Source organism: Dermacentor silvarum, chromosome 9, assembly GCF_013339745.2.
Source record: "Dermacentor silvarum isolate Dsil-2018 chromosome 9, BIME_Dsil_1.4, whole genome shotgun sequence".
Classification (NCBI taxonomy): domain Eukaryota; kingdom Metazoa; phylum Arthropoda; class Arachnida; order Ixodida; family Ixodidae; genus Dermacentor; species Dermacentor silvarum.
Genome location: NC_051162.1, coordinates 121,849,723 through 121,873,708, shown reverse-complemented (window position 1 = coordinate 121,873,708; position 23,986 = coordinate 121,849,723). Strand labels below are relative to the sequence as shown.

General features: G+C 47.9%; 1 protein-coding gene across 1 annotated transcript; it reads left to right on the top strand.

The window, feature by feature from the left end:
- Positions 1–324: 324 nt before the first annotated feature.
- Positions 325–23,051, top strand: LOC119464965 (retinol dehydrogenase 5-like). Its single transcript, XM_037725823.2, has 6 exons — positions 325–456; positions 2,748–3,008; positions 6,127–6,330; positions 10,674–10,856; positions 20,357–20,489; positions 21,918–23,051. The coding sequence occupies exons 1-6, from the start codon at positions 435–437 to the stop codon at positions 22,396–22,398; spliced, it is 1,284 nt and encodes a 427-aa protein (XP_037581751.2). The 5' UTR covers positions 325–434; the 3' UTR covers positions 22,399–23,051.
- Positions 23,052–23,986: the final 935 nt, after the last annotated feature.

Sequence of the window (23,986 nt, the reverse complement as noted above, 5' to 3'; positions counted from 1 at the left end):
TCAACAAATTTTTTCTACATTGTAAAACACGGAACAATGATGACTATTGAATCGTTCCTTTTTCTATCTCCACTCGATAGGGTCTTTTAATCCTGATAATTTAAACGAAAGATTTTTAATCCCATTCTGACTGCTCAATCACTTTCTTTTCTATCAATTTTCTTTTCTATTTGATTTAAGTTATTCAGTTTTGAAAGGCTGTTCCAATTATGCACCATGCCTGCGGCTCCATGTTCTTGGTGAATCCCTCTTAGAGGGTACGAGTCACAATATTTGACGTCATTATGATCACCATCAGTATGCGATATGTGGGCAGCGGTCGAGCACTGACCGATCCCGGCCGGCCGCCGGGACTCTAGGCCTGCAAGAAGACCACGGCGAGCGCGACCCAGGTCGCGGCCTTCGCAAGCACTCGGTGTGACCACTATGACGTCATGAGCAGGACTGACTCAATGGGTAAGTATCCTTTGCATGCGAGGAGGCGCAAAGGTCATCAGAGTATCAAGAACGCTGGGCATCTTCTCGGGCATTGATCAAATCACTCGTGTCTGACGAAGAGATACAAGTTTCACGCTTTCGCCTAACGCCTTATTCGCACTTATCACAACTTTATCTTTGCAGGGAAAGCTCGGGTGAGTTTATTGCTTAAAAAACAAAAGAGAGCGAGATGACTTCAATCGTAGCCTGTCCAGTGGCAGTTTTATTCCCGACGGTCATTCAGTAATGTTCGTGGCTTGTTATCGCTATTTCTTGCTTGATCGATCAATTACTGTTAACGACATTTATCTTCAATGGCACCATGGACAGTCAGGCATATCTTAGCATAAAAGCTACCAACTGTTTATTTCTTCTTCTTTTGTCGTCATCATTATTTACCAATGTTTGGATATTTTGTAAAGAGCAATAGCGTCGGTAAACCAGATTTGTGCCTGCAGCAGTCGCTAGAAATTAGCTTCGTCCCTTAAATACCACAAATTTAATTCAAACCAATTTAGTGGTTCTTGTGTGTTTAATATAGCTAAATAGAGATGGTGAAGTTGGCCCCAAGCTCTTAAAATGAGCTAGTAAGAAATTAGTAACTACATAAGTTAATACGTACTTAATATACACCGCGTTACTTTTTGCTGCCTATATCCTAACGCGGCGTCTCCAAGAAGCATGGACGTCACGTTAATAAAGGTGAATTGCCTCATCAGACCCATCGTCTATATAATGGCGATCTTAATGCAGCATTTAGATGGACTATATTGGATTGCACAGTTATGTCTTGCCCCGGGGCGCCATATGGGCAGACAAAGTGTCATAAAAATTGGATTCATCACTTTGTTTTAGATTTAGCTTGTAAACCTCAAGCTTTGTTCAAGGGAATGTTTCAGCTCGGGGCCGACACAAACTTTCTATTCAAATACATGTGAAACGCAGAAATGCTTTTAATAGACCAGCGTTGTACCGAATTCGATAAGAGTTATTGTGTTTAAAAGAAAAAGCTGTAATCTACGAAAGTATTAAGCATAGCTTTCAGTTATTGTCTTATAGTTTCTACAATACTCGATGCCTTAATTCGATGTTACAACAAAAAATTTAAGCACAAAGTTAGCAGATCCATAATTCTGTTCTATTGTGCAAAGTCCTACTCACAAATTAGTGGTATCTCTTAAGGTGGCGTGTAATGTATCATTTTTGTCTGCTTTAGATGTCTCGATGGCTCTAGTTTGCATAATTCTGATGTTGTGGTTTATTTCTGAGTTACAAAGTTGCAAGTTAAATGCTCTGGCTTTCTTTTTATTATTGACAATATTTCAGCAATTTTTGTATAACAGCTCATTGGCTAATTAAAAATGAATACTGCGCTCTTGAGAGCTGAAAGATATGAACTATCTTTTATATGTAACAAACAAAGATCGTTAAATTTGGTACAGTGGACGCTGAAAAAAAGACTATTTTTCTGTTCTCTTGAATTCAGAAAGGAGTTGCTGAAGCAAAGTTTCCAAAGGTAAAGTCTGGGAGCTGCTATCTAAATTCAAGGGAACGGAGATATTGTTTTTTTCGGTAACCATGCACTCCACAGATTTTGATGAGGTTTATTGCATTTACACGAAAACGTTAATATTTAGTAACAGCAGCCAGGGGCTCTTCAATTTAGGCCATAGATGATTTTTAAGAAAATATTGAAAATTATAAGAAAGTGGTTTATCAAGCTTACAGCACTGTAACTGCGCAATCAAAAGCGATGTCAGAATTCCTTATGGCGCACCTAGTAATGCATCTACACCTTCCAAAATCGATGCTTATAGGCTTCTCTGAAATGTACCACTAATTTGTAGTTAGTATTTTGCAAAAACACTCGTAAACATTTCAAAATTTTCACATAAGGAGTAACCTTGTATATCACATTTGACCGCTGGGGAAGATGTAAGAGATGCATTTTTTTAGAATTGATACCTTCTTTTGGTGCAGAGTTACATATTTGTCAACTTCATGTTTTCAGTTTTCCTTGAACTTGCCGATTTCCGACAATTTTGGTGAAGCTAACAAAATTCGAGGCCCTGAATGGAAATTGCGCTTCCAACAGTTGCTATAATTTTACTTCCTCTCTCAAATGCGACACATTTCATTCAAATAGGTCGAGCCGTTTTCTCAGAAAATGATTTCCACGTTTTGCATGTTATTTATTTGAAGAGAAAAACCGTTGTTGGCGGTGAGCTAAAGTTTTCTTGTAAGCTTAACTCCGCGATTCGCATGCGCAGCGTTCTCCGGGCGTTCGGCGACTGCCGATGTCGCCGTGGAGACGACGCGTAGGCGCCAGGCCAGCGCTCCCATGTTGGTATTCGCGGGACTGTCCCTGTGCACTTTCGTGGTGACGGCCGTCACGCCGCCCCTGGCCTACGCCGTCTCCCTGATCGGCCACGTAACCTTCGCCATCGTGATCGGCTTCTGCCTCAAGCGCCACCTGACGGCCAACTTCGGCCGCAGGCTACCGGTGACCGGCAAGGCCGTCTTTGTCACAGGTGTGGGGCGTGCATGAATTCAGTGAAACTTTTTCGTGGCCCAGTGTCTTACGCTTGTGACACACTAGCACTCCAAAGGCTGTCGCACTAGGGGACAGCTGCCGGAGAGGCGTTCACGCTGAGTGACACAAGTGTCTGCTTTTTGGTTAAAGTTCCTTGTGCAAGGGGAGATATCTGAAGTTCCTCATGGAACTAAAGGGGCAATCTCATGTACAGGTCCTCACAACGCAAAACTTGACGAGGCCACAAAGGTGCCTTATTAATAATTTTAGTGCTTACACAAACGATTTTATACTTCCGCAATGATGCCATTTGACCAGATACATTTTTTTTTCATTTTGTCAGTTTTAGTTTAAAGAAGCTGCGCCATGCGCTTTGCTGCATTGCTTGTACTGAAAACATATAACAGTTTGTACTAGTACCGTGTGTTAGCGAAGAAACGCCTTTTGGTAAGGGGTCTTTCAGCGTGAAAGCAAGGGGTTTCTCAAAAGATTTTAGTTCGGGCGTGTGTTAGGTGTATCCGACATATTTGAAACGAAAAGTAGCGGAAGTTATGCAGAACAGGCGCTTATCTATCACTTTTATTGAACGGCCCAAGCCAGTGAGTACGTAGAATATTTATGAATCAAAAAGGACATGCGCGAAACAGGGCTATAACAACGAATGCGTGTGCACGTGCGCATCAAGAAACGCTTTCTGTCTATTAGAAAGCTTGGCAGACGGATCGCTGATACAATCACTCCCACTCTTTGATATTCAATGTTCGTCTAATATCAGTCGTACGTTTGGATTCCTACCTGTACTGAGAATCGTTATCTCGCCTATTTTTATGTCTCGTGTGAGTTTAGCGCTCGTTTTTCATGCCCTAGGTCTTCTGCGACTGTGCTTATGTTGTGATGCTTTTCGTTACAATTACGAATTCGGTACTTGCAGCCGCAGAGTTTCTTGCAATACCATGAGGCAATATATATATATATATATATATATATATATATATATATGTGGCACCGTCTATGTGAGCTTCTTCGAAAGGCACTAAAGCGGAGCATAAGGCTCAGCTGTACCGGTGAACTACACATCTGAAATACTGAAACAAAATAGGCCAGTGTAGTCGTGAGCAGTCTCTTAGTGAACTATAGAAAAGAAGCAAAAATGATAGACACGGGACGCCACCAGCTTGAAGGTCCCGCACGTCTACCTCAGGGAGATTACCAGCGCTTTCTGGGAAGTCATTGCTTGTCGATAAGCAAGGACCTGGCTGTATTTTAACCGAACCAATAGATCGGCCTAGTGTATTTTGAGAGCACTTTCTGCACAACACACGCATACCCTGGCCAATACTGCGGTCACTGCATGTATGCTTGCTTTGCTGCGGTATTACAATACTAGTTGCGAGATACCGCTTCCGTTTTCTTTTAAAGTGAATCCAGGTGTACAAATGTCTGCATTTCCATACTACGCAACGTGTGATCTCATGCAATGCTTATGTTCATGCACCACACACGTCACAACTTCTTCGCCATGCAATATGTAGGCTTGTAGCACTACAGCGCTCAAAAGCTATGCTGCGATGGAAACACCAGTCCAGACGGACCAAGTCGAATCCAGGCGGATTCGCACTGCGATATGTCAGCGCAGTGATGCCACGAGAACGAACGTCATGTTGGATGCTTCTCGAAGTAAGAATAATGATGAGATGTTCACGCACAGTTAAGTGCGACACAAATGTCATACTTATCTATCACATATGACACACGTATCGTAGAAGTGTATGAAACATCTCATACTGTCATATTATACCCCTTGTGTCACAGTGGCAGAAACCCATTCTGGTGGACTGACCGAAAAATTCGACAGACACACCTAAGACTGCTTACATGTGGGAATGCGAAAGCATAATAGTCCCTTTGGTGAAACCTTTAGTCAGCCAGATGGCTGCGACGTGACGTGTGCAATCAGGCACGCACTAGGCACACCTTTAGTCAACCAGACACGTGGAGCCGCCGTGACGTCAGGGAAGCGTGTCGCACCCCGGAGGCCCGGATTCGATTCCCACCCAGACCGAAATGTACCAAATTTTCTTTTCAAAGCTATTAATTACTTCGTTTACAGGCACCTCCTTCAGAAACTTGACGTCAATCCGAACATTTTTGACGTGTTTTACTCTTTGCGGCGTCGGCCACTTTTGGTGCCATCCCTCGGTCACGCTGCTGACGACGACGCCAGATTTTCCCGTAATGGGGCATGTAATGCTTTCGCATTCAGACGGGTACATACACAGTTGCGAATACCCAGTGGCCCAAGAACTGGGGTATCCCAAATGTAAGAAATTTAAGGAAGTGGACTGTCTGGATGGCAAAAATAACCAGAAGGCTTTGTCCACACATTTCTCAACTGAAGATGCCATAAAACTCAGTAGATCAGCAAGATGATCCTACTTAAATCTGCGAAATATGACAGAGAAGAATTCCTGCATGCATTTTGGACTCCACAACATGCTTTATAATAAGGCGCGCATAAACATGGTTGCGTGCATCGCAAAGAAGAAGAAAAAGTAACGGCTTCACTTACGTAAACAGCAGTTTCTTTTCAAAGCAAATAGATTTCCTTGCCTCGTTCGCCCATTTTCGTAGTGATCGAACTTGCACCGTCAATACAAAGGCGCCGATGCAAATGGCACGACCGAGTTCCTGGGAGCGTTCGTCGCCGAATATCTCGAAGACGCACGTGCTGTCGTGCTAGAGCTTCTGGCCGTCTGAAGGCTGATGGAACGCTCAGAAAGGACAGCCCTCCTCTTCACCCGTAGCCCTCTCCCCCTGAGGTGGCGGCACGGCAGTCGCCTTTGACGCTGGCAATCGCACCGCGCGAGGCAACACACACATGACAAATTGGCCCGTATTACCACTAAATATGGACTGGTTAACGGCTCTGTTCTCTACGGAAACTACGCAATGAAAAAACAAACGCTACGTAAATGGCCTCACTAAAACAAATATAACGCCTTCAAGCGCGTCATTCCTTTCAAAACGCGAACAGCTTTCCAGAAGCGTCCGGCGATTCGCTTACGTAGGCAATCATCAGCTATGTTTATGCACGTTTTGTTTCTTTTTTGTCACAGGATGCGACACGGGTCTCGGGCAGATGATCGCACTGGGACTACAGCAGAAAGGCTTCGTTGTGTTCGCCGGGTGTCTGGACCTCAACTCGGAAGGGTCGCGCACCCTCATGTCCCACTCGATCACCGTACTCCACGTGGACTACCTCAAGCCCGACACTATCGTCAGAGCGTACGAAGACGTCAAGGAACGCCTCAACGGCAAATGTGCGTTTTTGACATGGAATCGGCCTATAGTTATGGTCCATCGTTCTCGGGTTTTATACTGTTTTCGCATTCGGCGCGTAAAAATTTGGGGGCACCTTTAACTGTAGCTTGCCAACATGTCGCCGTCCAGACGCCCCTTGAAGCAGTCTCAGTTCGGGCAATTCTTTCAACATTAACGAAAGGCCGCGTTTCTAGCGCGTTTCTAACGCGTTTGTGCTAGCGCGTTACGGCCCGTGTAAGAAGCTGGTGTAAGACGCTGTGGCCTCTCCGCCTTACCTCCAACGCGTTTCGAACGCGCTGCCCAAAGCGGTGGCAAGTCAAGTTCAAGTCGAGGAGCGTTTATGAATACGGGGGGTATACTCTCTCAGCAGTCATGTGATGGCGTCGGCAAACGCGGTGCACGTTCCGGCATGTGTAAATGGCTGCGTAAGACGCTGTGGCCGCTCCCCCTTACTAGAGAGTACTGCACGTTCCTAACGCGTTTGTGCTAGCGTCCCCTTAAGCGGGAGATCCGATGATTCCCTCCGGAGCTTCGCCCACTCATCATCATTCACCCCGTGGATATGCTGTGATTTTTTCAGCAAGTTGATAACTGTATGTTCCATTTACATACCCCCCCCCCCCCCCCCCATCATCACCTCTAGAAAAAAGAAGAAAACCGGCTAGAAATCGCGCGTCTCTTTTTTTTTTTTTTTGGCACGCACGAAAACTGGAGAGAAATCGGCGTTCTTGTATTCTCGCAGCCCAAATACCGAGTTTTTTCCTGGTAACATTTACAAACTCTCTACACAATCAATGGTCTTCCTTTGGACACAAACGCTCTGTCCAACCGAACGTAATCTCTCAAAGGATACAAACATGCCACGCAAACCATGCGACGAACTCATCACTTCAAATCCTCGTTGTCAGGCGTTATTATTGCATTTAAGAGAACCCACATTAACAAAAACAACAAGTACAGACAAACTGAGGTTACTTATTTGTACTTGTACTTTTTGGGAAAACAAAAAATTACTAAAGGTTATGCACACGGGTATGTTTCGCAGGAGGTACGAAACCCGTGACGTACAGCTGTAGCGGGAAAAGATTAGCACAAGTGGCCGATCACTGGAGCAGGGAAATTGCTGTACGCGGCGCTCTTGTGTCCGTGCACACATTGGTATCTTAAGCGCCACATGATTCATGTTTCAAAGAGGGGCTGCCTGACACTACTCGTTTTCGTTGTGCTGGGGAACAAAAGCGTCGCGTGCCGCAATTTATCTGATCGGTTGGTCGGTCACTAGCGCTAATACTTTTCCCCTACAGCTGTACATTATCATATCCGTTGGGAAAATTTAGATGCCTATCCCACGACCTGTCAGGCTTTCAACACCTCGGCTGTCGTCCTTCTTTTCTACGAGTTCCTTAAGTACGCTCTTCCGACTCGTAAAAATATGGGCCGCATTCATTAGTTTTGTGAAACCTGCACTTATTATTATTCTTTACAAGCGAGCAAACTTCGGTGAGATATCGGATTTAACCTGATTTGTATGACTTTTTTCCGAGGTGCAAAAACCGGATAGTATCGGACGTTAACCGACTAGAGAGGACCATAAACGCAGAGGACCCTACGCTGCCAAGCTGTACAGAGCGGTCCAATGTTAACCCTGCAACTTAACATATATGTTCGTGAAAGGGGTAATTGTCAAAAGAAATCCACAAGGGATTTCTTGTAGATCGTATTGTTTTTTTTTTTCCTCATAGCTCCGCGCTAAAGTCCAGTGGATGAGAACTTGCTCTTTCATAAACCTTCCTCCACCTTGTGGCCTTGTGCAGAACTAATTTGCGGCACGGTATATGTTACGTTATTCTGATACGTCCAATTTCTGGTTCAAGTACGAAACATTTCACGCATAGTATATGGCAGCACCTTTCCATGCTTTAACGCGACAGCGTTAAGGGTCCCGTGCCGAAGAAAATCGGGCGTCGGCGTCTGTGTCGGCGTCGGCGGCCGAGAAAATTATCTCCAACCACGGAGGCCCTCCAAATATATGCAGGTATATGTATATGCCTGATCATGAGAAGGAAATTTACGGAAGAATACAACTGGGTTGGAGTGTATACGGCAGGCATTGCCAAACCCTGACTGGGAGCTTACCACTGTCGTTGAAAAAGTGTAGAATCATTGCATTCTGCCGGTGCTAACATATGGGGCAAAAACTTGGACGTTAACAAAGAATCTGAAGAACAAGTTAAGGACCGCACAAAGAGTGATGGACCGAAAAATGTTAGGCCTAACTTTAAGAGGCAGGAAGAGAGCGGTGTGGATCAGAGAGCAAACGGGGATAGCCGATATTCTAGTTGACATTAAGAGGGAAAATGGAGCTGGGCAGGCCATGTAATGCGGTGGACCATTGGAGTTACCGAATGGATACCAAGAGAAGGGAAGCGCAGTTGAGGACGGCAGAAAAATAGGTGGGGTGATGAAGTTAGGAAATTTGCAGGCGCAAGTTGGAATCAGCTATCTCAAGACAGGGGTAATTAGAGATCGCAGGGAGATATATAGGGCGATGACGATGTTTATATGTCACGCCTTCTTCTATGACGTGTGGTATATGAGGGTTATTATACTACCACACCATTCTATCACTAATGTTGCTCATACCTTGTCTTGCATTCTTGACAAAGCTATTCCTCGGAATTTTGAGAATTACAATCCACAAACAAATAACATGAAACAAACACCCACAGCGCACGCCTTTTATGTTAAGTCATCTCAGACTGAAATATTAAAAGTGCGAAACAATAAAGGAAGCCTGACAATGATGTATTTTTTTTTTTTGGCGCGGTTGGGCACTATCTCCAGGATTGGCCCATGCAAGAGGCCGTGTTTGCACCAGAGAGCTCGCCTTGGTGCATAGCGTTCGCCGCCAGCGTTTCCCGGTAACCATTACGGTTGCATTAGCTGCAGTTGTCGGGAAACGTGAGAAGCAGTCAGGGGATTTTTGAATGCTATCGCGTGCCACTCTAAAAGGTAAGCTAGTCTTCCTCCATTTTTTTTTTTTGATACGGCGGAGAGAGTTTTCTGCGGTGCATATTTCAGCAAGCCGATTACTCAATAATCAAATAATAATGTACTACCCCAGTTATAAATCTAATAACACGTCATGGCTTGTTTGCAGTTATTCTATTTCATTCTTGACGTGTAACTGTGTCTGGGCAAAACAGTGCTAAACGGACACCAAAGAGAAGCACTGAATACTAGGGATGGTCGAATATTTGAACTTCCGAATACGAATCGAATACTCTTTCTTATGAACTGTGGTACATTCTCGGCCCATGGAAAAGCACCACCTGTGCGTTACGCGCCACGAAAGCGCTGCTGATGTACTTGCGGGCCACAAGCGTTATCACTACTTTGTAAATATCTCTGTGGTGTTTATGCGTGTGTACTGTTCGAGCGTTTGCCACTGCACGCATCATGATCATCACTCAGCAACTGCAGTAGCATGTCAGGTGAACAGCCAGGATAGCATATCCAGCGTATCATCAAAGATTGTATCTGTCCTCTCCGTCTCTATTCGAAATTGTCGAATATTATATTTCTTTCCTCTAATGTATAAAAAATAGGACCAGGCAATAGAGTATCGAGTGGAAATAAACATGGTTCTGAATACTGTTCCGAATGAATCTTCTGCAGGATATGTCCGGTTGTTGCGCAGAGAGGGACAAGTTCCTGAGATAACGCACGGGGTAGATAATTTCTGCCTCAATAATTCCCATTCATTCAATAAGAATGGCTTGCCTTTGGCTAACCCGTGTACGAATTTGCTTCGATTCATTGCTCGAATTCCTCTAAAGTAATGTGCAGTGCACACTTCAATCCTTTGGTCAACGCAACAATTTATGTGCATCTGGTAACATGCCGTTTCCCTTGTTTCAGTACTGTCATTGCCCTGATGCCCCACGTAATTCAAATCAGTTCTTTTTTTTAATTTATTATTAGGTTCTAAGCTCGCACATATTGAAGAATACTAGAAAAGGTTCGGGCATAGCGAAGAAATCGCACCGGATATAATGAAGCGCCTGCAAAGACTTGGGTAGATTTCCGGCAAGGGTAATCGACACCCTTAGGACTTTCAAAGGGTTTGAGAACCGCCTGTCATAGATTTGCTGCCTTTGATGTGTAAGCTGCACATATTGGCCTACTTTAGCAAAATATTGTTTTACTATCCCTTGAAGACCAACCTTGGTAACAGACGGGTCTTCTTATCGTTTTATCATGCCGGCGAATTTTATCTCTGTCGCTCATAATTTTAACAGTCATCAGTCCAGACTTCAAGTCTCTTTTTTTTTCGTGATAGCTCTTTGGGGTGTCGTGGCCAATGCCGGCGTGGCATGCTACGGCGAACTGGAGTGGGTACCTCTCAAGGAAATGCAGCGGGTCATCGACATCAACATCCTCGGCACGCTGAAGTTCGTCATGTCCGGTCTGCCGCAAATCAAGAGCAGCAACGGCCGCGTTGTTTTTATTACTGGGTTGCAAGGTAAGCAGTTCTTCTTTTAATTTTATCTGATTTTCCTGTACTATCTGTGCTTAGTGAACACATTAATCTGCATGCTGCGTAGCTAGTTGGTTTGGTTTGATGATATTGCCCAATACGTAAGCGGGATAACCTAATAAACAAGACGAAACCGAGCACTTAACCAAATAGACAAGACGAGACAGAGCGCTATGTCTTGTCTTACTGGTTTGTGGTAACGTTCAATTCTGGCCAGCATTGAAGGGAACGTTGCTTTGACTGTTAAGAAGGCAGCTTTGAGTTCAAGGTACAGAACGCACTTGGAAGACGTCGCTGGGGATTTGACGCCATCTCGCCTCAGGGATGGCGTCAGGGGGGTGAAGGCGGGGGGAGACATCGCCTCTCTTTATTCATTTATTCAGAAGCCCCCCCCCCCCCCGTCGTTGCTCAAAGGCAGCCTGCTCCTCGGCGGAACGCACCACGCGCGGCCTTCCCATTCGAACGCCGAGACTGATCTGAGACGAGGGAAACCCGGCGGAGCCCGCGCCAACGCCCTTACCTTTCCTTTCCCTCCCCGCGACACACCAAACGACCCTGATTGGTCGCACGCATCACGTGATCTGGCGCCGGTGCAGCTGAAACAGCTGCTTTACTCTGGAAGCAGCCGGGTTTTTAACAGCGAAGCTGTTTAAGCTGGAGGTAGTCCGGTGGAGTACGCAGAAAACTCCTCCGCCTGGCGATGACGTCACGGGCGTCCCCTAGCAATGGAGCGCCACCTCCTCGCATACTACTACTTCGCCGAGCTGGAGGAGAGAGAGCTGAGAGAGTGAAAACAGTGTATAAAAATAGCATCGCGCAGCATAGCGAATGCGAGGTTAAATTAAATTAATTAAATTAAATTATGGGGTTTTACGTGCCAAAACCAGTTCTCATATGAGGCACGCTGTAGTGGGGGACTCCGGAAATTTAGACCACCTGGGGTTCTTTAACGTGCACCGAAATCTAAGTACACGGGTGTTTTCGCCTTTCGCCCCCATCGACATGCGGCCGCCGTGGCCGGGATTCGATCCCGCGACCTCGTGCTCAGCAGCCCAACACCATAGCCACTGAGCAACCACGGCGGGTGAATGCGAGGTGGTGATGAAGAGTGAGGCAGGTGGTAGTAGGAAGCGTAGAACTGCTGCCGACGCCGACTGCGTTTGCCCGCGTTCGCGCCGCCCGCGCCCGATGTCCGTAACTGCAGCCGATGCCTTTGGCAGCGGCTCGGCAGGTTTCGGCCAGAGAACCCCGTCACTTCGGAAACACTCAAGTGATAGCTAGGGAAGCTGAAACCAATAGTCTTGCCTAACCTCCGCAGCAGCGCCGCTTGCTTCTCCGCCGTAGCTCTGCCAAGCTTCTCCCCACAGCCGCGCGGAGGCGAAGCTAGGCAATGACGTCACTATAGAGTATATAGCTCCGCGTCGCCGAGGCGCGGAGACACACCTTGCCTCGTGCGTTTGCGTGCAGCACCTGGGTCGTCCGAAGAAGATCGTCACGTCCGAAGAAGAGGAGGAGTGGTGCGAAAAGTGCCGCGCTGCCACTTGAGAGCGACTCCGAAGACTTCGCACCGATCCAGAGTTTCCCCAGCACCGCCACCTAAAGCCTAGAAAAGCCAAGCTAATAGAAAGGCCAAGTTACAGCTAGGAGAGAACCAAGTTGAAGCTAATGAAAAGGCTAAGGTAAAGCTAACAAAGAACCAAGTTGAAGCTAATGAAAAGCCAAGGAAAAGCTAGGAAAGGGCAACCAGCTTCGCTGTTTGCTCAGACTTCAAACCACTGGTGTGAAGCTGACCCCATTTTTTTTTTTTTTTAGCGTGACACCACCACCGCCGCCGATGACACTTCGCTTCAACAGATGGAAGAAAGCCGTAGAGAAGTTCAGGCTTCATGAAAAGTCCGACAGTCACTTAAATAGCATCCTGTGCTGGAACTCTTACAAAAAAAGTTGTCGCAGTTTCACCTGAAAGGCGAAGCATCAATTGCGAAAGCAAATTTGTAGAGAGCTATACGGAGTAATGATAGTAGCTTTATCAGCTGTATAAACTTGGCCATGCAGCAGCACCGGCCACACGCAGAACTTGTTGACGCCGTCGGCGTTTTGCCCGCGTTCGCACAAAATGCGTGCGGCGTTGGTGACTGTTGCCGGAGTCTCTGATATAAATAGGCACTTGGTGCCGCAGCTAAACGTCGCCCCCCCCCCCCCCCCCCCCCCCCGTACGGCCTTTCGCGCGTCGGAAGAAGGCGCGTTTGCTCTACATATATGGTGATTGTAAAGGAGGAAAGAGACGCCTACTTCTGCAGCCCTTAAGGGAGCACGGCGCAGAACGCGCATTTGTTCTCCGCCGTGGGTTCCCTCCCCGTGAAAGCGCGCGTTCCTCGCGCCCTTTCACTCGCACATACAGCGTTCGGCGGCGCACGGCGACGATTTCATCTCCATTGACGTCATACGGAACCTCACGGCGACGGCGACGCCGACGGCAGAAATCTGCTTTGGAGTGTCCATATAATTGATATCGCAATAAAAAAAGTTGTCGCAGCTTCACCCGAAAGGCGAAGCATCAATTGCGATAGCAAATTAGTAAAGAGCCATACGGAGTAAGGATAGTAGTTTTATCAGCTGCATAAACTTGGACATGCAGCAGCACCAGCAACGCGCAGAGCTATTGTCGACGCCGTCGGCGTTTTATCCGCGTTTTATCCGCGCTTTTATCGGCGTTTTATCCGCGCTTATCCACGTTTTATCCAAGTTCAAGTCGAGGAGCGTTTTGAATACGGGGTTATACTCTCTCAGCAGTCATGTGATGGCGTCGGCAAATGCGGTGCACGTTCCGGCATGTGTAAACGGCTGCGTAAGACGCTGTGGCTCTCCCCCTTACTAGAGAGTACTGCACGTTTATAACGCGTTTGTGCTAGCGTCCCCTTAAGCGGGAGATGGGGCAATTATAATGAAGGGCGCTGTTATAAAATAGGAATGACGTCACATATGGCGCGTGTCATTGGTCGTTCGATTTAGTGCGGCGAGACTGGGCGAATTACACGGATGATTCCCTCTGGAGCTTCCGCCCACTCATCATCATTCACCCCGTGGATATGCGGCGTTTTTTTTTTTTTTTATGTAGCGGCCGTGTTAGAACGTTGCCTCAAAATGCGACTAGGTGCTGCGGATATATTCTTGCACTACTCGTCTACCAATGGAGCCGAGTCTACGAAGACGCTGCTAACATATGCTATCTTGAAAAGCCGGCATGATTGCTCTGGTTAATCTGTAGGCCTTGTCTGCATGTCTAATTATTATTTCGCGAAACCACGACATAAATATCTAATTACCAATCTTTTTAGTATGTCTACACGACCTTTAAGCTAATATCGCCGAATGCAAATATACCTGTAACTGTGCCACTGAAACTAAATTGGAGGGGCCGCAACATTCGTATGGAAACGGATTAGCAGCAAAGCTGTTTAGGCTGCATACGTGGGCTGCATAAATAGCCTGAATACATTATGAAATCATACATAATTTGAACGAAGCTTTATAGGCTCACAAGTTTCGGCAATGGTAGTGGTGGTGGTGGTGGTGGTGTCACGCTGAAAAGTGGGCTGATCCTGGCGATAGTGCTGACAGGGTCCAAGCTCATTGGCACATACCAGCGCCAAAAAAGAAAGAGAGAAAGAGAGAGAACGAAAGGAATGAAGAGAGAAAGAAAGAAAGGAATGGAAAGAGAGAGAAAAATAAAATAAAGAGAGACAAAGATAAAGAAAGAAAATTATCAAGAAGGTCAGAGAAAGAGAAAGCGAGAGAAAGGAAGAAAGAAAGAAAGCGAGAGAGAGAAAAAGAAAAAGAGAAAAGGAAAAGAGAGAGAAAGAAAGAAAACCACCACGAAGGTCAGATACACACACGACAAGCTTCGCTTACCCCCATTTTCTCGACAGAGGAAGGGCTGGTGATTTTTTTCATGGAGACCGCTAGGGGTCACACACTAGGCCGATACAAACGCCGCCAGGGTTACCGCACTTCCCATGCATCTTACGCAATCGCCGCTGCAGCCACGCCGGCACCGTGACGTTATAACCATAGAAACGTAAGCCACGTGCACAGGCGTGGTCGCCACACTCATCAACCTCCTCCTCCCACCATTCAGTGCCAAGCGTGCTCCTCAGGAGCATCCCCAAAGAATATGGATAATCATGCTGTGCCTCCCCCCCCCCCCCCCTCCCACTAACAGAAAAATTTTCTGGCGCCCCCACCCCTTTCTGCTTCAGCCAACAAGAAAAAGCTAAGAAAAGCACGTCTGGTCGCTGCACGCGTATTTTAAAGCTTGCGTGTACGAACCTATGAAAAACACCAAGTAGCATACATTAAGCGCAGAGGAAAGCGTTACCACGTTTTCTTGAGCGCAGGCGGGCTTCCCGTCGAGTTTCAAACTATTCTGCTCGACCACAATCTTGATTGGACAGGAAACTAGCGAGCATCATCTTTTTTACTTCGATGCCGTCTTCTCTAAGCCGTCTTCTTCGGGAGATACGAAGAACGTTATCCTCTTAGCCGTCTATTTAGCCATCTATGGCAAGTATTGGAACACAAGGCATTCGCTGATAGCGCTATATCTTGTCTATTCGATTGTCAGTGCGCAGTCTTGTCTTCTCTATTTAGTTTTCTCGTTTTTTAGCGTTGGAAAATATTGTATGCATACATACCGCATTTATTCGAATATAACCACTTCACTTTTCAATTATCATGAACTGTGGACGAATACGTCAAAGGTTACATAGTTTGATTCCAAGGTGCTGCGAGCTCAATTGATAGAAAGTCCAGGTAGCAGGATGATGCGTTTTGCATTTTCTATTGAATCCTCCCAACCAAACAATAATTAAATATCAATATATTCGGTCGGCAGAAAACCAGATGGGATGATGAAGTTAGGAAATTTGCAGGCGCAAGTTGGAATACGCTAGCGCTAGACAGGGGTAAATGGAGATCGCAGGGAGAGGCCTTCGTCCTGCAGTGGACATAAAACACAGGCCGATAATGACGATGATGATGATGATGATATTCCACAGCAAGAATCGCAGCTTTTTTTTTTTTTCATAAATATGAATGAATTCGTGTTCGGTGAAGAGAAGCCACTGTGAGTACTCAGCGGGTTCAGTTTACCATAGCTTATCAATTGTACGTTTGCTTTCTGATCCACACCGCTCTCTTCCTGCCTCTTAACGTTAGGCAGAAAACTAGGTGGAGTGATGAAGCTGGGAATTTTCAGGCGCAAGTTGGAGCCAGCTAGCGCAAGACAGGGGTAAATGGAGGTCATAGGGAGAGGCCTTCGTCCTCCAGTGGGCTTAAAATATACGCTGATGATGATGTTCAATGTGTGTCATTGGCTTTTACAGCGTAAGCTGTTATGGGCTCATTCCAATAGCCGCTTCAGGTCGCGATGACGCCGCCGCCACCGCCCCGTAGCCGCTATCGCATGCGAAAAAAGTACCAGCTGTCCGCCGGGATCGAACCTCCAGGCCCGCTGCGTGGGAGGCGGATATTTTACCACTGAGACACGCAAGCGGTTGCTATCCGAGAGCAGGAAACGCGCCTATAAATACGCACTATGCAGGCGCGCAGGCGCAGACGACGAGATGCGATTCAGACGCGGGACGCAAATAACGTGGTCCCAAGCCTCCGCCGATATGGTGGCGCCATCTAGTTTAGGCGCCGGCAAACGCAACCTTTCAGTCACTGTAAATTTTGCCTCCGCCTTAACTAGATGGCGATAACATACCGACGGATGCTCGGGATCACGTTGATTGTGCTAGATTGGGCGCGTTGCAATGGGAGCGAATGCGACAGCCGTAGTTGCATTGTCGGCTCCTTGGCTGGGCCGAACGGCGCTAGCCATCGATGATGGAACGCGTCGGCTTGCACGCGGGACGGCGTCCCAAGCAGGGCGCGTTGCAAAGGGAGCGAATGTGACAGTTGTAGTTGCATTGTCGGCCGCTTGGCTGGGCCGAACGGCGCCAGCCATCAGCGATGGAACGCGTCGTCTTGCACGCGCGACGGCGTCCCAAGCGCGTTCCTGACGCATTCACTCAAATTACTAGGTAGTACTGTCGAAACGCTCGTCTAGCTTACGCTGTGACTGTGCTGCGTGTGCCGCGCAGGCCTGGCATTTTTTTAGATGCGAAGCAGCTTATGGCGGGGCTTTGTCCATCCCTCCTGCGTCCCGCGGCGTCCCACACCCCCACAGCGCATGCGCGTCCCTTCCCCCTCTCTCTCCTCTCCTACGCTCCCCCCTTTCTGTCCTCTAGGAATCCTCTACTGTACGGAGCGGCGCCCGCGTCCCACACCCCAACAGCGCATGCGCGTCCCCTCCCCCTCTCTCTCCTCTCCTACGCTCCCGCCTTTTCTCTCCTCTAGGAATCCGGAGCGGCGCGCTCGACAGGTGGTGCGACAGCTGCATACTCCGCTGGGGGCGCCACGGTAGTTCCGCGGCATGAAAATGACGGAGCGCGCGCGCCTCATTCTCTCTCCTGTGCAGCGCTACGATGAACGCTCGGGCCGCTGCCGCGAAACCATCTTCCGCTCAAGCTGCATACTCCGCTGGGGGCGCCACGGTAGTTCCGCGGTATGAAAATGACAGAGCGCGCGCGCCTCATTCTCTCTCCTGTGCAGCGCCGCGATGAGCGCTCGGGACGCTGCCGCGAAACCATCTCCCGCTTAAGCTAACCATCTCCCCGCTGCTTCGCATCCACACATGGTTCCCTTTAGCGGGAGATGGAGTAATTTTTTCTCACCATCACTAACTGGCAAAAGCAAGTCGCCTAAACAAATGTATGTGTCGTAACTGATTTAAAAAATGCGCTATGAGGTTTTACGTACCGATACCACGATATGAATATCGTGGTGCCAATACCACTAGGGTGTGCGTCTCACGACGCACGCCGTAGTTGTAGACTGCCATATAATTTTAACCATCTGCGGTTTTCAACCTGCACCTAAATCTAACTACACGTGCGTTCTTGCAATTCGACCCCATTGAAATGTGGCCGCCGCGGCCGGGCTCGAACCAGCGACCTCGCGACCTCAGCAGCGCTGTGCCATAACCACTGAGCTACCGCTGCTGCACGGTACGGTGAAATTGAACGGCATAAATCGGTCAATGGCATGTTTTAGTCCACTCCTTAAGGGAGCACTAAAAGTATAAGGTATTTCATTTGTATTAGTAAAGCGCCCGGCTACAATACCAAAAGAAAGGCTCTCTCACTGTGATAAGAGCCTTGGCTAAACCAGAAAAGACGTAAGAACTAAAAACGGTGTAGACACCACCTTTCAGTTCCCGCACGTGTCCACCGTAACGTCACAGATTTTGACGGTGTCTGTTTGAGTTTAGTTACTTTTTCATCCGTAAAGTGAACTATATATTTTATTCCAAAAAAGAGGTAAAGACTGAACCTGCCAAGTTTAAGCAGCTTTTATTGAGCCACGACGGCGCGAATACGAAAAAAAATGTCACAGTTTCGCCCTAAGGGCGAAGCAATGAATGCGATAGCAACACAGCAATGTCATACGAAGTAAGGTGAGCGGCTTTGGTAGCAATATGAATTGTAGTAAACATGAGCTGATTAAGTAAGCAGGTGTGCTGCGGCGTAAGTAGACCGACATGAAGAGAGACTCGATGACCACGAGAAGGCGCGTGTGAAACGGTGGTGTTGATGAGAAGCGCTTCCCGTGGGCAGCGCGTGCGAAGGGACACACCTGTAGCGCTGCACTGCCGATCCGGGCAGCATTACATGTGTAGCGTGCGTTGGAAACTGTGGCCCGACTATTACTAACTGAATGAATAAGCGTAGTGTGAGTGCGCACAAACAAACATGAATAGATCGCACTGAATGACTGCAGACAACGACTGTCAAAACGCTGGCAGCAAGCGCATACGCCGCAGCAGCGAAGGTACGTGCGGTCTATCGCTTCAACCGAAACTGAGCGGCGAATGCACGGCGCATAAAGGTCAGAGCCGTGGGGAGATAAGAGACGGTGCGGGCGAGCGACGAGCGCGGTTGTTGGCAGAGTAGAAGTGCGCACCCCCCCCCCCCCCCGCTCCCTCCGGCGCTGGCTTCCCGCTTCCTTGCTTGCGCGTGGGAGGAGTGCGTTCGCTCTCCGTGATAGCGCGCGTCCCCGCACGCTTCCGCTCGGGCATACGGCGCGCGGCGAAGATTTTATCTATAGGGAACCTCACGGCGACGGCGACGCCGACGGCAGGAATCCGGTTGAAGTGTCCATATAATTGCTATCGCAATAAAATACTTTGAAATTTCTGTCCTTGCACTGACGTCACTCACTTGGCTCCCTGAAAAGACATGCCTTCGTAATATCATTGTGCGTCCAAGCAAATAGGTGGGCCTCTCGTCACAAACTATTGCACGAGAGCTTTGGAGGCATCTGAAGATTTAGATGCTGCGGTGAGTCGCTCGAGAAGGATCGCACTCCTCTTCGCCCGCCACTCTTCGCCCGCCACTGAAGCGGCTGCAAGAGAGAGCTGCGCTACCGCTACATACCTGCTGTTTAACGTCTCTGCTCACTACCCAAATGTGCCATGAAACAACAAATTCTAGCTCAATGTCATCATGCACTACACCAAATATACGCCTTCAAGTTATTCATGACTTTCATAAAATGAAGTAAAAGTGTTCGGCAATTTGCCTATACGTAGACAATCATAGCCGATGGTTTCTGCACACTTTGTCTGGTATTCTAGGAGGATATTCTATTATTAGAGCTTAACCTGTATTTTTCTTTAGTGTCCATTTGAGGCACTAAAGAGGCCAGTCAGAAGGAGTCTCAGAAATGTAGAAACTTCAATCGAGGAACATATGGTGAACAAGCCAAGCCTACGCCTCGAGGCTACGCTTCAACATGTATACCCGTCCACGTCAAGACTCTGCCGAAGGCGACCCTCCTCGTGGAAGCTTTGGCTCCTGACTGAGGCTTCTCTTGTTCGCCCACTGTTCATGAAGTGTACAGAGAGGCTACTTTAACAAGCGCTGTCGCAGGAAACACCAATGCGCGTTATTGGAGCGCTGCGCTTTGTGTGCCCATGTATTGCTTGTATCTGTCTAGCGCTTGGCACAACCACGAAATATATATAATGTTCCAGCACTGACCTGAACAGAACGCAAGCACGATATTTTTATTCTTCTTCCGCTCATCCACACATTCCCACGAGACCAGTTTTTTGTCTTATTTGGCTGACTACGCTAAGCAGCAACTAAACAGCCACTATCAACACCCTCTGGAACTCGTCACAGGATGTGGTCCTGGCGGTGGTCGATTTGTGATCATACACGCTCAAGGTATACAGTGCACGAGTTGCAGCTGAACATCCGGCTTCGAACAATTATTAATTTATTTGCTATCATCATCATTCAATTACTTCAAGCCCACGATGCGACACAAAATAAAATGCATAATTAGAAAATAACAATATTTCTTCTCCGACGTAGGCAGGGTCTCAATTCCTGGAATGGTGATCGGGTCAGCAACAACAGCTGCCCTGTGCCACTACGCAGACGGCCTTCGCCGAGAAATGGCCAAGTTCAACGTCCAAGTGTGCACTGTTGAACCGGCGTTTTACAAGTACGTGTCCGCCAGCAGATATTTTCAATCAGATAAATTTCAGATTCAGTCAGTCTAGAGAAAGTTCGCCGTGTTTATCAAATGTCGTACCAAAACACCAAAGTGGCGCAGACCTTAATGCCATTGCATGAATTTCCGAAAGCGGCCGACGCGTGTTTGTCAATACAGTGCGGTTCTTTGAAAGCTATAACCATGTTGCGGGTATTGAGAGACATCTGCTGTTTAATATGGAACCTTCCAGGCGAAGGAAGGTAACGCGCCCTGCGGGGATGATGCCTATGCATGAAGAAGACGAACACTTTGAAGTAGATTCGCTTTATTTTGATCCGACAGGCAGGCACTATTTCACTGAATAGCCAGCCATCAAACTGTAAGTTAGCCAAGAAGAGCGACAGTATAACACTCATGCGATCACCTTTTTTTGCATTTTAAACGTGAAGCTTTTCTTTGCGAAAGTCGCTGGGCCTTTGTGACCGTGGGTGCTGCGGCGTGGCTGTTCTCTAGCGGAATAGGGCAACCAATCACAGCGGAGGACGCGCGCGCCCGACGCCACCGCCGCTGGGTTCCTTGCACCTCCACCAGATGGCACTCGTCTCCACGCATCCGCAGCAGTATAGCGACGACGGCCGTGCGGAAAAAAAAACAGAAGAACGCCAGGACCTCCTGCGATCGGTATAAAGCTCGCGTCTCGCGTTTGACGGCCTGCTCAATGACCTGCTTGCCGGCGCCATCTGCTTTACGGTGGGGGGCGCTGATTTCCAAGAGAGATGTGAACATGCTTGCCACTCTAAACAATGAGACACACAAACTCCTGTCTCGACTCTTTATGCACTCACAAAAAGCTACGTTGTATGAAGATTCCAGTTTGTTGGATCTGCTGCATTTGTTTTATTGGAAACGTTTTGCTCACTGCAATCTTCCCTCTGTGCCGATAACCACCACAATACACAGTGCGCGTCAGCTGGTAGAGCTGTGAACAGAACTAGCCATAAGTGAACTCAGACTGTACCATATAACCGGCACGATAGCGACGATACACTTGACTACCCAGCTCGACTACATTCGCGAGAACAAATGGAGAGCTGGCCACTATTGCTGAGCAAGTACTACTCTCATGTTTAACTTCTCCTACTTTCTTAAGGCGAGTACCCCAGTAAAGTTCATTTGAGTAAGACCTTAAACATGGTGTACTTACCAGCCCAAGGTTACTGTAATCTTTCGCTTCTATAGATAAGTTAATCGGGTGATGTTCCATCAATCGGTATTCCACTGCATATAAGCCCGCGCGTCGCGGCGATCTGATATCACAAGTACCTCCGCCGCTCATCGACGGTGTTCTGCGTGGTTCTGTGGGCGCTTCCAATGTTCGAAGCCACAGGTTGAGTCAAACAATTTTTTTTTCACAGCCCGTGAGTCGCTCTCTCGCAGGACCCAGATGACGGACCCGACGGAAGTCACGCAGGCTCTCAACGAAGTGATTCGTCGGCTGCCCAACCTGGTCCAGGAAGAGTATGGATCCGCCTACCTGGAAAGCTTCAAGTTCACCTTCGCCAAGAGGCTGAGACGGTTCTCGCGCCAGAACTTCCAGGAGGTGTCCACTGCCGTCGTCCGTGCGCTGCTGAGCAGTGAGACCAACGTGCGCTACTGCTGCTGTGGGATGCGCCAGTCGCTCACCTGGGCCGTCCTCGAGTTCCTGCCGCTCAAAATTTGCGACTTCTTCCTCATCCTGCAGTTCACGCCCAGGGCCGCTCTCGCGGGCAACATCCGGGTGAGAAACGTCATCGTCCAGCCGCTGCCCACCGACGACATTGCCCTGATGAGCAGCTGTAACAAACCGCAGGACCACATGGAGACCGTGCAGCCCGCTTACCAGACGCCGCCCATCCTCAAGCCGGGCACCCATTTGTAGAAGGACGCGCGGAGAAGCGCGCACTTCTTCGGGCGAGCCTTCACATCTGTGGCGTGGGAGCACTTTCTGGATGACACTGAATTCCTGGATTCGAATTCCTGGATGACAATGAAGGCCCCAATCAAGCGCACGGCGCACGAAAGTTAGTGTCCACCGCATGTCTGAACGTCCAGAAGCATGGTTCGTGATGAAAATCTGACACGCTAGGGCTAACAAAAAGTGTTGTTCTTGCTGAAAATGTGGCTTCACCATTCGATGCGTTGCGTGCGGGTGGAGCCTGGAAATCGTAAAGAAAGTTAGCAAAAAAATAAGCCTCAGCAAGTCTCACTAATAAATTTTCGTTCATTCTTAATTTTTTTTCTCATGGAATAAGCTATCGGACGAGGGCTTTTCTGGTCTTTTTTTTTTTACTTCGTGTTCATGTGCTCACTGGGATCTAGAGTCATCATGGGCACATATTGCGTGCATTAACAGGAAGCAAGATCACAGAACTCGAGTCAAAGTACTCTAGCGGCACTGCGACTCAACATATGTAGATCGTCCGTATAAACGACGCCACTTTCCAGTCATGCCGTTGCTCTAGGTAGGCGTTACGTACGCACGTACCCGAATTGTAGCGGCATTGGCTTCGCGAGGGGCTTGCTATATATATCATCGAGGAACAGTCCTTGAGCAACAAGGTAAGTGTCCTCTGAAGTATTTAGGCAGAGACCCGCAAAAACAAAGACTTTCAAAGACCTCCGTTTCCATTACGTTCACCTTCTGTTCACCGAAGTAGCCACAGCACGAAGGCCACTGTGTCGCCATTGTGTTTCAATGTTTGGTCCATGTGACCTCGAGCTGTGTCTTCAGTGGCCCAGCATACGGTGCTTCTAGAGTCAGTTTCTATAACGTGCAACAAATTTTCGGTAATGTCTATTAAGCGTCAATGAACCCTTTGTTTAGAGGGCATTAATACAATTTGCCAAGGCACATGACTTCCGACCAGAACTAACTAGCCTCGGCTGACCTGAACTGTAGCCAGTGTATATCGCGACAATGAAATATCAGCGCCAAGAGAACTTCGCTTGATTCACATTATAACAGAAGGTAAGATAGACTGTTCACCGTGAATAATGGGCGTTTTCACGGATATCAAAGCTCCACTTCGTCGTCGTCGTCTCCACATTGCTCCTGAGGTTCGAGAACCATCTCCCCGGGGACAAGCGGTATTCCTTTGACTCCGCTCCTGCAGAACCTCCACGTCTCAGTGCGCCTGGTCCTGCAGATTGAGAACGTTTCTTCGGTTACGTTTAAAACTGGCATTTCGTTCAAACTGGCGTACCCCAAGCGCGCCTCTCCTCCGAGCACTTCATTTATAAAGCCGCACCATTAAAATATTAAGCCAAGCTAAATCGATAGATGCGTCATCTGGAAGTCTATAATCGTTTTAAGTGTGACAGTAAACCACTTTGCTACGTATAAAATTGCCGCAGATGGCACCGCTGCAACTGCTCTGTTTGAACCACCCGCTCCAACACTGACGAGTTGACGTAACTGCCACGTGACCTCCCTCTTTGCCGCTTTCGGTAAATCAGCCAGTGCTGAG